The sequence below is a fragment of the Saccopteryx leptura genome, chromosome X (assembly GCF_036850995.1).
Source record: "Saccopteryx leptura isolate mSacLep1 chromosome X, mSacLep1_pri_phased_curated, whole genome shotgun sequence".
NCBI classification, from domain to species: domain Eukaryota; kingdom Metazoa; phylum Chordata; class Mammalia; order Chiroptera; family Emballonuridae; genus Saccopteryx; species Saccopteryx leptura.
This window is the reverse complement of record NC_089516.1, coordinates 37,361,945-37,377,856: the sequence shown is the minus strand read 5'-3', so window position 1 is coordinate 37,377,856 and position 15,912 is coordinate 37,361,945. Positions and strand designations below refer to the sequence as shown.

Sequence of the window (15,912 nt, the reverse complement as noted above, 5' to 3'; positions counted from 1 at the left end):
TGTGTCCGTAAAGTTATGGTGCACTTTTGACTGGTCACAGAAAAGCAACAAAAGACGATAGAAATGTGAAATCTGCACCAAATAATAGGAAAACTCTCCCAGTTTCATACCTATTCAGTGCGCATCGGTGTGGGCTCACGCACAGATTTTTTAGGGCTCCTTAGGTAGCTACCCCGTATAGCAGGGGTCCCCAAACTTTTTACACAGGGGACCAGTTCACTGTCCCTCAGACCATTGGAGGGCCGGACTATAAAAAAAAACTATGAACAATGAACAAATTCCTATGCACACTGCACGTATCTTATTTTAAAGTAAAAAAAAACAAAACGGGAACAAATACAATATTTAAAATAAAGAACAAGTAAATTTAAATCAACACACTGACCAATATTTCAGTGGGAACTATGCTCCTCTCACTGACCACCAATGAAAGAGGTACCCTTCCAGAAGTGCGGCGGGGCCAGATAAATGGCCTCAGGGGGCCGCATGTGGCCCGCGGGCCGTAGTTTGGGGACCCCTGCCGTATAGCCTCTACAGACTCGTCACTCACTGATGGCTTACCAGAACGGGGTTTCTCCACCAAACTGCCGGTTTCCTTCAACTGCTTATCCCACCAAGTAATGTTATTCCTATGTGGTGGCGCTTCGTTTTAAACACGCCGATATTCACGTTGCGCTTTGGTCACGGATTCTAATTTAATGAGCCACAGAACACACTGAACTTTCCTCTGTACTGTCCACATCTCGACTGGCATGGCTGTGGGCTGCTCCGCTGTATACACGGTGTTACATCATCATCTGCACGTGTGCACATGCTGCCACATCATCCTACAGAAACTGGGAGGGTTTTCCTTTTATTTGGTGCAGATTTCACATTTCTATTGTCTTTTGTTGCTTTCCTGTGACCGGTCAAAAGTGCACCATGACTTTACAGACACACTGTAATGCATATTTTATTAAACAAAAACATGTATATGTGAATTCAATTTTATCTAAAGTGTGTACATACTTCAGTTTGTTACATAACAGTATAGATATGGGACAACTTATCAGAGAATATAGATTGGTCTACTGAGTTCTGTAAACCTTTATTTTAAATTTACTGAGAAGTAATTGACAAATATAATTGTATAATTAAGGTGTGCAATGTGATTATTTGATATGCAGTGTATAATGCTTTTCAAGATAAAGATAATTAAAAATTCATCACCTCACATAGTTAAGGTAGGTATCTTTTTGTGCTGAGAATGATTAAGATCAACTCTCAGCAATTTTTAAGTATATAATACCATATTAACTATAGTCATTATGATATTATACATTAGATCCTTAGAACTTCCCCTAGCAACCACTACTTTATTCTGTTTTTGTGAAATCAACTTTTATTTCTCTTCAGTTTTATTGAGATATAAGATTAGTGATGTTAAGTATCTTTTTACATATCTATTGGCCATTTTTCTTTGGAATACTTATATTTGTTTTCTTTGGAAATACTTATTTTAGTACTTTGCCCATTTTTTATCATTTTGGCTTTTTTCTTTTTTATTCTTTTTGCTAATGAGTCAATATAATTGCTTATATATTTTGTATATAAACTTATCAAATAATGGTTTGCACACATTTCTCCTATTACTTTCATGAGTTGCCTTTTTCATCAACTGAGTATTTTCTTTACTGTTTAGAAGCTTTTTGATGTAATCCCACTTGTCAATTTTTGTTCTTGTATTCTGTGTTTTTGGTGCCATGTCTAGAAAATCATCACCAAGACCAATGTCAAAAAGTTTTTTCTACGTCTTCTTCCAGGAGTCTTTCAATTTCCAGTATTACATTTAAGTCATTCATCCATTTTGAGTTGATTTTGTGTATAGGCAAACATAGCATTTGACTTTCATGTTTTGTATTTGGCTGTCTAATTTTCTCAACACCATTGTTTGAAGAGGTAATTATTTCCCTGTTGTGTATTTTTGGCACCTTTGTTGAAGATCAACTGACCATGTGTGTATGAGTTTATTTCTGTTTCTATTGCTCTATGTATCATTTTTATGCCGGTATCATACTGTTTTCATTACTGTAGCTTTGTAAAATGTTTGGAGATTACAAAATGTGATCCCAAAATATGAGGGTTCCAGCTTTGTTCCTCTTTCTCAGACTGTTTTGACTATTTGAGGTCATTTGTGCTTCTAAATGAATTTTAGAATTTATTTTTTCTATGTTTCTGAAGAATGTTAATGGGATTTTAATTGGGATTGCACTGAATCTTTAAGATTGTTTTGGGGAGTATAAACATTTCAACAATATTAGGTCTTCAATCCATAAGCATGAGTATATTTTTATTTATTTGTGCTTTCATTTCTTTTATCAATGACATAGTTTTCAATGTACTACTAGTTTTTACCTCCTAAGTTGTTTATTTCTAAGCATTTCATTCTTGTTATTATAAGTGGAATTTCTTCTTTATTTTCTTTTTATATTGTTTGTTGTTAGTATATGGAAAGACAGTGGATTATTGTGTGTTGATTTTTATTTTATTCATTTATTAGTTCTATTTTTTTCTGAGTTTTTTGTGGAGTCTTTCAGGTTTTCTACGTATAAGATCGTGTCATCTGAAATTCGATATTATTTTAGTTCATTTATATTTGGATATATTTAATTTTTTGTTGCTTTATTTCTCTGGTTAGGAATTTCAGTATTATTCTGAATAGAAGTAGCAAGAATGAGCATCCTTGTCTTGTTACTAGACTTAGAGAGAAAGCTTTCAGTTTTTCACCATTGAGTATAATTAGGCATTTTATATATGACCTTTATTATGTTGACAGAACTAGTCTGTTTTTTTATTATAAAAGTGTGGTCAATTTTTTAAAATGCTGTTTTTGTATCTATGGAGATGAACATGTGATTTTTACTTTTGTTTTTTTAATGTGATATGTGACATTGATTAATTTTAGTATTTTTCACAATCTTTTTGTCCCAGGGTTATAGTGTATGATCATTTTTATGTGCTGTTTAATGAGACTTGTTAACATTTTGATGATAATTTAAATTACTATTTATAAAGGCTATTAGTCTGTTGTTGTCTTCTGGTATTACTGGCCTCAAAGAATGAGTCTGGAATTATTTGCCACTCTTACTCTCTGGACCATTCCATTGGATGATGACCTTCCCAAAGTACAGCAAGAAGACATCACCTCAGTTAAAACTGTTCCAGCTCATTTCTACTTGCAGATGAGAGGTAGACACTGTTCAGGAAGAATTCTTTTTTGTTTGTTTTAAGATTTTAGTTTTTGATTTTAGAGAGAAGAGAGAGAGAGAGAAATGGTGAGTAGGATGCAGCAACTTGTAGTTGTTGCTTCTCATGTGTGTCTTGACTGGGCAAGCCCAGGTTTTGAACTGGCAACCTCAGATTTCCAGGTCAATGCTTTATCCACTGTGTCACCACTGTTCAGGCAGGAAGAATTCATAAGTACCAGGTAGAGAGTCTAGAGAGTCCCTGGGTCCAGGATATACAGTGGGTAGAATGTATTTTGGTGGCTCTGAACTTTTTCCTAGCCTTCATGTCATAGCCATTGTTCTCCACGTGTTTTATCCCAGAGACCACATTTCTCTTCTAGTACCTAAGGGCACATCCATTCAGTTATTTATTGAGCACCTGTTATGTGCTAGGTAAAAGAGAAACAGTGGTGAATTACACAAATGTAGTCTTTGCCCATGTGGGTGACAACAGTAAATAAACAAGGTAACTCTTGATGGTGGTAACTGCTGACACAGAAGTAAACACAGTGACAGACTTTTGACAGTGGTCAAGGCAGTCATCTTGTAATAAATGGAATTCTAGTTAAGATATTAAGAGAAATAGAACCAACAACCTGATAACTATTGAAGAGAATATCAGTGATAAAGACCCCTCAGCATGGAAGAGCTTGTTTTGTTCTAGGAACTGTGTGAATATCAGTGTGTGGTGGGATAGGGGGCAAAAGTCAGGCAACAACAAAATCATTAAGGACACCATGGCCTTAAGACCAACCCATTCCAGGAATCAGTTCTTATATTCCTGGCACTCCCCCCAAACCAGCATCCATCCTAAGCATCCTGCTCCACGAAGGGTATACAGCAAGTCTATCTGTAACAGAGAGACTTTGTCTTTGGGTTCCTTGGTGACTCAGTGTGATGACCTGAGCCCAGCAGTTCCTCAAGTCTGTTGAGACTGCTGAAATTCAAGAAGGTGGCTTTGGACCATTCTCAGAATTCTCAAGTTCATTCAAACTTCTCTTTTTATTTTCAATATCAGGTGCATATATTTCAGTTAATCAAACTCAGTTCATGGATAATATCATCATTAACCTTTACCAGCCTCCTCTCTTGTTTTAAAAATTTATGTATTCCCTTTTATCTGCATACATTATTCCCATGCCTTTCTTCACCATACACAAACATTTTGAGGCTTTAACATCTATCTTTTATTTTTATTCTGGTAAAATATGGTCTGCTGTTTTGTGTGCCTGTATTTTTTTCAAACAAGAGTTGACATTCTGTTAAATAAAAAATATTTCAAAATAAAGTTTAGCTTAATATTATAAAGCTATTGGACATAGAGACAAAGACCATACAAATCCTAGAGGAAAACATAGGCAGTAAAATCTGAGATATCTCTCACAGTACTATTTTTGCCAATATATCTCTTTGCACAAGAAAAACAAAGGAAGAAAATAAACAAATGGGCCTGACCAGGCAGTGGCACAGTGGATAGAGTGTCAGACTGGGAGGCAGAGGACCCAGGTTCAAGACCCTGAGGTTGCCAGCTTGAGCGCAGGTTCATCTAGTTTGAGCAAGGCTCACCAGCTTGAGCCCAAGGTCACTGGCTTGAGCGAAGGGTTACTTGGTCTGCTGTAGCCCCCCTGGTCAAGGCACATATGAGAAAGCAATCAATGAATAACTAAGGTGCCGCAACAAAGAATTGATGCTTCTCATCTCTCTCCCTTCTTGTCTGTCTGTCCCTACCTGTCCCTCTCTCTGTCTCTGTCACACAAAAAAAGAAAATAAACAAATAGGACTACATCAAACTAAAAAGCTTTTGTACAGCAAAAGAAAACATCGCCTCACACCTGCCAGAATGGCTTTCATCAATAAATCAACAAACAATAAGTGTTGGTGAGGATGTGGAGGAAAGGGAACCCTTGCGCTCTGTTGGTAGGAATGCAGCCTGGTGCAACCACTGTTAAAAGCAGTATGTGGTTTCATCAGAAAATTATAAATGTAACTGCCTTTTGAACCAGCAAGCCCATTTCTGAGAATATATCTAAAGAATGTCAAAATACTAATTCAAAAACATATATGTGTCTTATGTTCATTTTAGCATTATTTACAATAGCCAAGATTTTGAAATAGCCCAAGTGTCCATCAGTAGATGAGTTGATAAAAAAGCTGTGGTATATTTACACAATGGAATACTACACAACTAAAAAAAATTTTACCTTTTTACAACAACATGGATGGACTTGAAGATTATTATGCTAAGTGACATACACCAGTCAGAGAAAGAAAAATACCATATGATCTCAATTATATGTGAAATCTAATGAATAAACTGATAAAAAATAAAACAGAAACATGGAATAGACAGACCACTGTCAGAGGGGAGGGTGTTTGGGGATTGTGCGACTAAAGATGAAGAGATTAAGTAAAAAAAAAAAACATATATATATCACATAGAGACAGACAACCAGAGGGAATGGAGGGTGAAGAGTAAGGGGAGGTAGGCAAAGGGGTGAATAATGGGTATGAAAGAGACTTTACTTGAGGTAGAGGGCACATGATGCAGTGTGCAGATGATGTTTTGTTGGCTTGCCCACCTGAAACCTATTCCCCAATAAATTAAAAAATATATATATATAATGTATTTAAATAAACTAAAAATATATAAAATGTAATGCTTTTTAATGTTATTGAAATTATTAAGGTAATATTAGTTAATAAAATCATTTAAGTTTCAAGTGTAAAATTCTATAATACATCATCTGAATATTGTGTTGTATTTACCATCCAAAGTCAAGTTTCTTCTTATCACTGCTTTTTCCCTCTTTATCTTCTTTTACCTCCACCCATCCCCTTTTTCTTTTGTAATCACCATTCTGTCATCTGTGTCTATGTATTTTTTTGAAATTCTTATTCTGTTATGTAAGAAATTATATCAAAAGAAAGTTTAATTTAATAATATGAAAATATGTAAAATATATTTAAATAAATTAAAAATGTATAAAAATATTTAAAAGAAAAAATTGTCCTGGTGGAGGGTGTATGTGCATTAAATCCTATCATTTCTTATTTATTTACCTATTTTGTTACCATTTATTAAGCCACACAACCTTTGCCTACCTTAACCTGTTTATGGTTACTGAGACATATGTTTGTTTTTACATTAGTATCTTATGAAAAAGTAGCAGGAATAAATTTGTTTTTCATAGCTGTGATTATGTGTATATTCATCCATGTGTAAAGGTACATATTTTTATTATAAGTATGTGTTTGTTGAAATGAGTACATATTTTCATATGCATCTATGGCTGTGTTTATGTGGGTGGTTGTGGGTTGGGTATTGTTTGTGTGTGTGAGAGGGCACTTTGTTAGGAGTTCCCAAACAAAATTATCACAGTTCTTTTCATTCATTCAATTACTGTATTTAATCAACACTCTTTGAGTGCCTACCTTGTTCCAAGCTCTGGTGATATAGAGATGACTAAGACAGGGTCATTACAATAAGGAATTTCCACTCTTTTGGGGAGAAGGATATTTAATTACAGCACTTTGTACTGAGTGCTATGATAGGGCAAAATCTGGTGTGTTGTGGATGTGCAAAGTAAGAGTATCTAAACAGACTGGGATGGTAGTGAGCAGGAAAACTTCCTAAAAAGGTATGGTGTCTGAGTTGAGTCTTAAAGTTTAAAAAGTTGTATAGGTTTCAGGAAGCAGAAAGAAGAGGGCCGAAAGTAGATATCAGCTAAATGAATGTTATATAGCATATATAGTTTTGGTCAGAATCTTTATGGTGGGGGGTGAGCTCCAGGATAATACACTAGAGTGTGTAAAAATACTAGGACTTAAAAAAAATTCTGGGCCCTGGCCGGTTTGCTCAGTGGTAGAGCGTCGGCCTGGCGTGCGGGAGACCCGGGTTTGATTCCCGGCCAGGGCACATAGGAGAAGTGCCCATTTGCTTCTCCACCCCCCCTCCTTCCTCTCTGTCTCTCTCTTCCCCTCCCGCAGGCAAGGCTCCATTGGAGCAAAGATGGCCCGGGCGCTGGGGATGGCTCCTTGGCCTCTGCCCCAGGCGCTAGAGTGGCTCTGGTCGCCGCAGAGCGATGCCCCGGAGGGGCAGAGCATCGCCCCCTGGTGGGCAGAGCGTAGCCCCTGGTGGGCGTGCCGGGTGGATCCCGGTCGGGCGCATGTGGGAGTCTGTCTGACTGTCTCTCCCCGTTTCCAGCTTCAGAAAAATACAAAAAAAAAAAATCTTCACTTAAATTTATTTATTTGTGTTCTATAATGTACATTTTATATTTTTCCATAGGATATAATCTTACTATTTGCATTAGCACAGTTCAATGTAGTCTATATGTAAATGTGTGTGTGTGTGTGTGTGTGTGTGTGTGTGTGTGTGTGTATGTGTATTAGGGAGCATGACAATTATATTAACAGCTGCAGTTTGTAGACTATTGTTTTTTTGTTGTTGTTGTTTTTTGTATTTTTCTGAAACTAGAAACAGGGAGAGACAGACAGACTCCCGCATGGGCCCGACCGGGATCCACTCGGCACACCCACCAGAGGGCGGCGCTCTGCCCACCAGGGGGCGTCGCTCTGTCGCGACCAGAGCCACTCTAGTGCCTGGTGCAGAGGCCAAGGAGCCTCGGCTGCGGGAGGGGAAGAGAGAGACAGAGAGGAAGGAGAGGGGGAGGGGTGGAGAAGCAGATGGGCGCTTCTCCTGTGTGCCCTGGCCGGGAATCAAACCCGGGACTTCCGCACGCCAGACCGACGCTCTACCACTGAGCCAACCAGCCAGGGCCTTGTAGACTATTGTTTTAGGGAATTGTAAGAGGTTTGGTATAGTAGGAACAAAGGTTGTGTGTGTGAAGAATTTGGTGGGAAGTAAAACTAAGAATGCTAGCAATCACCTTACCTTTAATGGTCTCAACCCTACACTAGGATTTATGTACAGAGTAGAAAAAACTTTCTGAAAAAAATTAATAATAATAAAAATCAACCCAGACTGGTTTTCTCAGTGGATAGAGCATTGGCCCAGCATAAGGATGTCCTGGGCTTGATTCCTAGCAAGGGCACACAAAAGAAGTGACCATCTGCTTCTCTCCCCTCGAACTCCACCTTCTCTTCCTCTTCTCTTCCTCTTCCTTTCCCTTAGCCAGTGGCTGTATTGGTTCCAGTGTTGGTACCACCCTCAGACTCAGGAACTAAAAATAGCTCAGTTGATACAGGCTCAACAGAGGTTGCCAGGTGGATCCTGTTGGGGACACATGTAGAAGTCTCACTATCTTCCCTCTTCTCCCTTAAAAAACAATCCAGGCCTGACCTGTGGTGGCACAGTGGATAAAGCATTGACCTGGAAAGATGAGGTTGCCAGTTCAAAACCCTGGGCTTACCCAGTCAAGGCACATATGCGAGTTGATGCTTCCTGCTCCTCCCACCTTCTCTCTCTCTCTCTCTCTCTCTCTCTCTCTCTCTCCTCCTCCTCCTCCTCTCTTAAATGAATAAATAAAATATTTTTTTAAAAATCCAAAAAAGAAAGACAATATAAGTGAAATGCTAATTGATAAGCTGTTGAGAAAGGATATTAAAGATAATATTGGTGGCCCTGGCCAGAGATCTAGGTTGGTTCAGAGCATTGTCCCAAAGCACAGAGGTTGCCAGTTTGTCAGTTTGATCCCCAGTCAGGGCACATAACAGGAACAGATTGATGCTCCTCTCTCTGTTTCTCTTTCTCTCTCTCTCTCTTTCTCTCTCTCTCTCTCTCTGCCTCTCTAATATCAATAAATAAAAATAAAAATAGTGATTACATTTACTATTGGGAATGTAATCACTATTGGGAAGTTTAACAGACTTGTTTACACAAGTATTTACTATTTTATGTCTGATTTTTTTTAGAAAAAAATTTTAATTGAACTGTTGATTGTGTGTGTGCCCATCATCCAAAGTCAAATCATTTTCTGTCACTGTGTATTTGTCACTCTTTCTGTTTTAACATAACTTTTAATAATATTAAGTGAAAAACAACCCACTGAGGAAAATATAAACACATAAAGTATATACAAGGTAAATTAAGGACTCTTACAAATAAGTTTTTAAAAAAGATAACTCAATAGAAAAACTGGCAGGGGATATGAACAGGGAATTAACAACAGAAGATATGTAAATGACCAAAACTCATATTTAAAAAGTGTTCATCATCACTCTCAATCAAATAAATATATATTGAACAACACTGAAAATCTATTCTTCACCTATAAAATTGTGGCCTGATCAGGCGGTGGCGCAGTGGATAGAGCATCTGACTGGGATGTGGAGGACCCAGATTTGAGACCCTGAGGTTGCTGGCTTGAGTGCAGGCTCATCTGGTTTGAGCAAAGCTCACCAGCTTGGACCCAAGGTTGCTGGCTCCAGCAAGGGGTTACTCGGTCTGCTGCAGGCCCACGGTCAAGGCACATATGAGAAAGCAATCAATGAACTAAGGTGTTGCAACGAAAAACTGATGATTGATGCTTCTCATCTCTCTCTGTTCCTGTCTGTCTGTCCCTATCTATCCTTCTCTATGACTCTCTCTCTCTGTCTCTGTAAAAAAAATTGTAATACCCACTTCCATGAGGATAATAAAGACAGGTTAAATATATAGAGTATACCTATGAGCATAAATTACATATATATGGAAAAAAATAAAATTCAAGTGTAGTAAATAGTTTTGAAAAGGGATAGATTGAAGGTAGCACAGCACCAGTTAAGAAATTATTACATAATTCAGGTAGCAGCAGCATAAATGGAGAGTAGAGAACAGGTTGTGAATATGCTGATATAAATCTGTAGTGGAAACTGAAATTTAAGAAAGAGTCATGGATAACTCCTGAGCCTCTACCACTGATTGCTAAATAGACTATAGAATTACATAAATCCTCCCTGACTTCAATAGGGAGATTATACCTCCCCACCACACACACACATAACAGTATTTCTTTCTTTTTTTTTTTTCTTTTTGGGACAATTTATCCTATCTCTTTTTCTTAAACTTATATTGTGTATTTTGCCCAGTACAAACAAATATAAAGAGCTATGATGCATTAGGAAGGCACTGTAAAGTCTTTACATACATATCTGATTTACTCTTCATAACACCACGAGGTAGTTGTTATTCTTATTTTACAGATGCGCAAACATACTTAAAGACATTAAATGATTTGTACAAGAATGTGTGTGTGAGAGAGAGGTAGGTGTAGGATTTGGATTACAGGATTTGAATCCAAATCTATCTGGTCAGTGCTCAATAAGCAGATGTTCTTTGCACCATAGACTCATATAATGGCCATTTATAATCTAGATAAAATGTCAAAAATTAGGCAAAGGAAAGACTTTCACTTTGAATAAAGAAGATTAATTTAGCTACAGATTTTGCTCAAAACTGTAATGGAGCTTAGATTCTCACAATCTACTCTGTCGGCTGTGTTTAGTGGGTCTCTCAGATATGCCTATCATGATTAACCTGCATTCCACTGGGTGCTTCCAACTAGGCTAGATGTGCTGTGATTACACCTTTCAGTATCCAACTCAGTTACGCAAATGAAAAGACAGTTCCTGTGATGACCTCTACATTTCACCTACTCAAGGCCTTACCTGCCAAGCTCAAGGCCTATCGTCAATATTCATTCTTTCACAAACTCCTATCTTCAACCTATAAACTTGTACTGACTGCATGACAAACACTCTGTTGGGCTCTGACAATTCAAAGATGAATTATAGTGACCCTGTTCACATCTAGATGGGGAGTGGACAGAAAAAAACCTAACATGGAAACAGAGGGATAAAAGTGCTGTGAAATTGTTAATCTGTGGAGTATGTGGTTAAAAAGAGTAGCATGAAACCTAGTTTGGTATCCAGGGAAGACTTGGAGGAGGTAGTACTTATCCTAAGCCAGATGGAGAAGGAGAAGGTTAAGCAAATGCAAAGATATAGAATGGAAAGAAACCCTTTAGATAGTTTAGTTTGGAAGGATCATAGCACCTGAAAAGTAGAATGGGCTAGTGATGAGGTACAGATGTTTTCAGACACCATATTTGAATACCAGAGAAATCAGTTAGGGTTTGAACCTGAAGAAAGTGGGTGATGATTGTAGAGTCATTGGCAGGGAAATAACAAGGTCAGATTTGTATATTAGGAAGAACACTCTAAAGAAAGGCAGAGTAATCATTTGGTTATTTGTAGTTCACAGAAACATCAGTGAGATCTGAACTCAGGATGAGTCAAGAGGGAAAGTTATTAAGTGGACTTGGTGACTATTTATGAGGATGAAAGAAAAGGAAAGATCTGAGATGATTCATATTTTTAGCATGGCTGACTGGGTGGATGAAAATGCCACACAGAAGCAGAGTTTGGGGAAAATAATGAGTTTTAAACATGTTAAATTAGAAGAAACTGTGAGACATTCACGTGGAGATGTCAAACAGGCATTGAATTAAAGTATTTGGAGTTCAGGTGGGAGACACACCGACTAGAATTTTTTTTTTCATCAGAGATTTTTACAAGGATCAAATAATATGGATATAGATAATATGTATATGCTTGTTATTTAGATGTTGAACATACTGAATATTTGCATGTAAAAGTATACTTATAACACTTTTTCTACAGGTAAAACTGAAATAAATTATAACAACTACTACTTAAAATATTATTTGCATCCTTACCAGGCGGTGGCGCAGTTGATAGAGCGTCGGACTGGGATGGGGAGGACCCAGGTTCGAGACCCCACCCTGAGGTCGCCAGCTTGAGCGAGAGCTCATCTGGTTTGAGCAAGGCTCACCAGTTTGAGTCCAAGGTCGCTGGCTCGAGCAAGGGATCACTGGGTCTGCTGTAGCCCCGCCCTCCCCCCTCCCCCCCCCGTCAAGGCGCATATGAGAAAGCAATCAATAAATAAGGTGTCGCAACGAAGAATTGATGCTTCTCATCTCTCTCCGTTCCTGTCTGTCCCTCTCTGACTCTCTCTGTCTCTCCCACAAGAAAAAAAAATATTATTTGCCACTAATTGTGCTGCTTAATTATCTAATGTTTACCATAACTCTTTGATGTAAAAGAACGTATTTCCATTTTTCATTTGAGCTGAGTACTGGAAACTGGCGGAAGACAGCTAGTGGAAGAACTGGCAACACCAAACCCACTGTTCCTTCCATCTCACTTTCTGGGTTGGGTTACTCCAGCACTAACAATGGGCTGCATTACACTCAGGCTGTTGCTGGGAAGACTTGACTCCGCCCCCATCTCTTGCCCAGCAGGTGGTGACAAACACGCTCCTGTGGAATTGTGGGTAGATATCGGACTTGTAAATGAAAGGATCCGAGACACCTCCTCGGTTAGTCTTCTCTCTTCATTTTGCAGGGTGCACGCAACCCTCAAGCACTAGGACCGTGCGGAATCCAGGCCGGTATGGCACCTCTGCTGACCGCCAGAATTCAGTTGCTTTTCTTGCAGGCCATGGGCTTTCTCATTGGCCTAATAGGCCAAGCAGCTCGAGCCTTTGGCGGCCCCAAGTTTAACTCAAGGACCACACCGCCTGTGACTGAACCATTACTACTGCTTTCGGGGGTGCAGCTCGCCAAGCTGATCCGAGAGAGGAAGGTGAGGGCGCAACACGGGCTAATTCAAAACAGGGTGGAGAAAACAGGTCTTTTAGTGAAACTAAATTCCAGGTAGTTTTGTGGTTGTGGTTGTTGTTATGTTAACGAGATTAGGCTTCGTGGAAATCAATTTCTTTTCCACCTCTATCGGCAACAGGGGACAGGCATTCATTGGGGATAAAAGGAGGCTTCTGGGAGTTGTAGTGCGTTTATACCCAGAGAATTTACTGTAGGCATCAGTTGGAGTGTTTTGGCACCCCTCATATCCTTGTATTTTGTCCTGTTTGTGTGTATTAATTGTACGGGGATAAATCAGGTATGGTTTACAAATTGATTCTAAGAGAAGCTCATTCCATTTTTAGCTCCCTGCTCCCGCCTTCGCCCCTACCCTATCTGCTGCTTCTAGTGCAAAGTTCTAAGGATTTTTATATTTTAAAAAATGTGTACCTGCTGTAGATATACCTGCCCTAGGATAACAATAGCTGTGGCTACCGTATATTTAGTTCATAGTATATATCAAATTCTGTGCAGGGTACTTAAACATATTATGTCTTAGTAATGACTAAGTAATATACCCATTTTAAACAGGAGCAAGCCGAGGTAAAACGATTTGCAGAAATACACAAAAATTAATGAAAATTATAATCTAAAGATTTAAACAGCTAGTTACTTCCCTAGAGATTTTGAGTTACAGTCTAGTTTTCTTTCTTTATCCCCCTCTTGTCTTTTATTCGTTTGTTGTTTCATTTGTTTTTCCTCATTGGTTTATTACCATCATCTAGAATGACTTTTTTTTACACTCCTGATAACATTTCAATGGTATTTCCTGCCTTTTCCCTGTATTTTTCCTAACCTTTTGGCCCCCATGCATGCCTTTACTAACAATCGGGAAGTGAGATGTAGTGGAAAGGCAATAGGTTTCAAAATTTAGTCTGCCTCTTCATAGTTGTATGACCCTGGGCAAGGGTTGCCATGACAATTGGAGATAGAGCATGCCAAGTACCTGGCACATAACTATACGTTGTACCATTGTGTTTAGCAGGATGGACTCTGGAACCAGATTGCCTGGGTTGAGAAATCCTGGCTCTCCTACTATTTCGCTATGCAATCCTGGAAACATTCCATAACCTTTTTGTGCCTCTGATATCCTGCAAAAGAAATAGACTTGATAATAAAATAAACCTTAAAGAATTTTTGTGAGGGTTAAGTTCATATATGTAAAACTCTTAAAAACAACACCTGGCATAATTAATAGTCCTATATGTCTTGTTATTATTACCAGCATCATGTTTTTAAAAATGATAGCCATTATTAATATGTTATGCTTACCCATGAGAAGAGATTACCTACATACACTTTATACAAAAGTGTTCTGAAGGTAAGAAGTGGAGAGCATACAGTCTTATTTGTCCTAGTACTCCCTCAGTCCCTCCAAACTTCTACCTCAGTCAGTGTAGATATTAATTTCTGCCCTTTCTTTCTTTGATACTTCTTTCCTTTCTCTAGAGCAGTAGTTCTCAACTAGGGAGCAGTTTTGTCCTCCAGGGAACACATAACAATTTTTGTTAACATTTTTAGTTGTCACAACTGGGTGAAGGTGCTTTTGCATAGAGTGGGTAGAGGCTACGGACGCTGCCAAACATACTACAGTGCACAGGAAAGTCCAGTAAATAACAAAGAATTAATTTACCCAACCAAGAATGAGAAACACTGCCCTAGAGCATTTAATGTTTGAGAAAGCTTGCTTCCTTTCAGTCTTACTGCTAGGCACTAAGAGGAAGCTATTAAAATGTTAATGATGAGTTGACCTATTTTTTTATGTGACTGGGTCAGATTCAGTTGCATGTTTGGTCAAGTCTAGGATTCTAGATGGAATAATAATAGCGATCATTTATAGAGTGCCTACTGTATACTATGAACTTTATGTATATTATCTCAAATTCTCATATTAGCTAATTTTATAGAGCAAGAAATTACTCTAAGATCAAGATGAAAGTGAAAATATGAGGGAACTGCTGCTAATACTTGAAATATTGACTCCAACAGACTGTATATACTTACACAGATGTTACCCACATACATTCAGATATCTTTTGATGCCTGAGTACATGAATGGATAAATTCTGTACACTGGATGAAGGCAAGTTCTAAAGTTCTGGTATCTTCAGTTTGCCTTGAGACCTTCCTCAGAAAATTCAAGTATTTTCTTGTCTTCTTACTTACCCTGGCTTTGCTATCAGCATGGAAATTGTCCTCTTAATCTTTATACTGATACTGTAGGCTTGAAAAGGCCATTAGATCACTAGTCTATTTTCCTTATATCTGTGGAAGCCAAAGGTTAGCCTTTTATTTTACTCCTTAGGTTCAGGACTTGGGTACATGACTTAATGTCTATGAGCTTCAGAGTCCTTACTTGTAAAATGGTCATAAAATAGTACTTAATTTATAAAGTTGTCCAGATACTTTCATGGAATAATGGCTATGAAATACTTAATACATACTCAATCAAAGTTAACTAATATTACAGACTTTAGTCTTATATTTCAGTAGGAAATGGAAATACAATTATGGAGGCTAGCCTTTACTGAGGGATTTTTTTTGTTTGGTTTGGTGACCTTATCCCTACCACTTTATTTTGTTTTTTTGTATTTTTCCAAAGCCGGAAACGGGGAGAGACAGTCAGTCAGACTCCCGCATGCGCCCGACCGGGATCCACCCGGCACGCCCACCAGGGGGCGACGCTCTGCCCACCAGGGGGCGATGCTCTGCCCCTCCGGGGCGTCGCTCTGCCTCCACCAGAGCCACTCCAGCGCCTAGGGCAGAGGCCAAGGAGCCATCCCCAGCGCCCGGGCCATCCCTGCTCCAATGGAGCCTTGGCTGCGAGAGGGGAAGAGAGGGACAGAGAGGAAGGAGGGGGGGTGGAGAAGCAAATGGGCGCCTCTCCTATGTGCCCTGGCCGGGATTCAAACCCAGGTCCCCCGCACGCCAGGCCGACGCTCTATCGCTGAGCCAACCGGCCAGGGCCCCACTTTATTTTGGTT

General features: G+C 38.9%; 2 protein-coding genes across 2 annotated transcripts in view; one reads left to right on the top strand and one right to left on the bottom strand.

Annotated features, from left to right (window-relative positions):
- The window catches only part of LOC136385505 (spindlin-2), a 64,921-nt gene extending 52,927 nt beyond the window's left edge, over positions 1–11,994 (bottom strand). The window contains exon 1 of the mRNA XM_066356484.1: positions 11,945–11,994. The gene's annotated coding sequence lies outside the window, so the exon portion shown is untranslated. The remainder of the gene's footprint in view (positions 1–11,944) is intronic.
- A 563-nt stretch (positions 11,995–12,557) lies between these two features.
- FAAH2 (fatty acid amide hydrolase 2) overlaps positions 12,558–15,912 on the top strand; it is a 108,371-nt gene continuing 105,016 nt past the window's right edge. Inside the window, exon 1 of the mRNA XM_066357639.1 lies at positions 12,558–12,872. Within this exon, the coding sequence (XP_066213736.1) occupies positions 12,681–12,872 (192 nt within the window). The 5' untranslated portion in view covers positions 12,558–12,680. The remainder of the gene's footprint in view (positions 12,873–15,912) is intronic.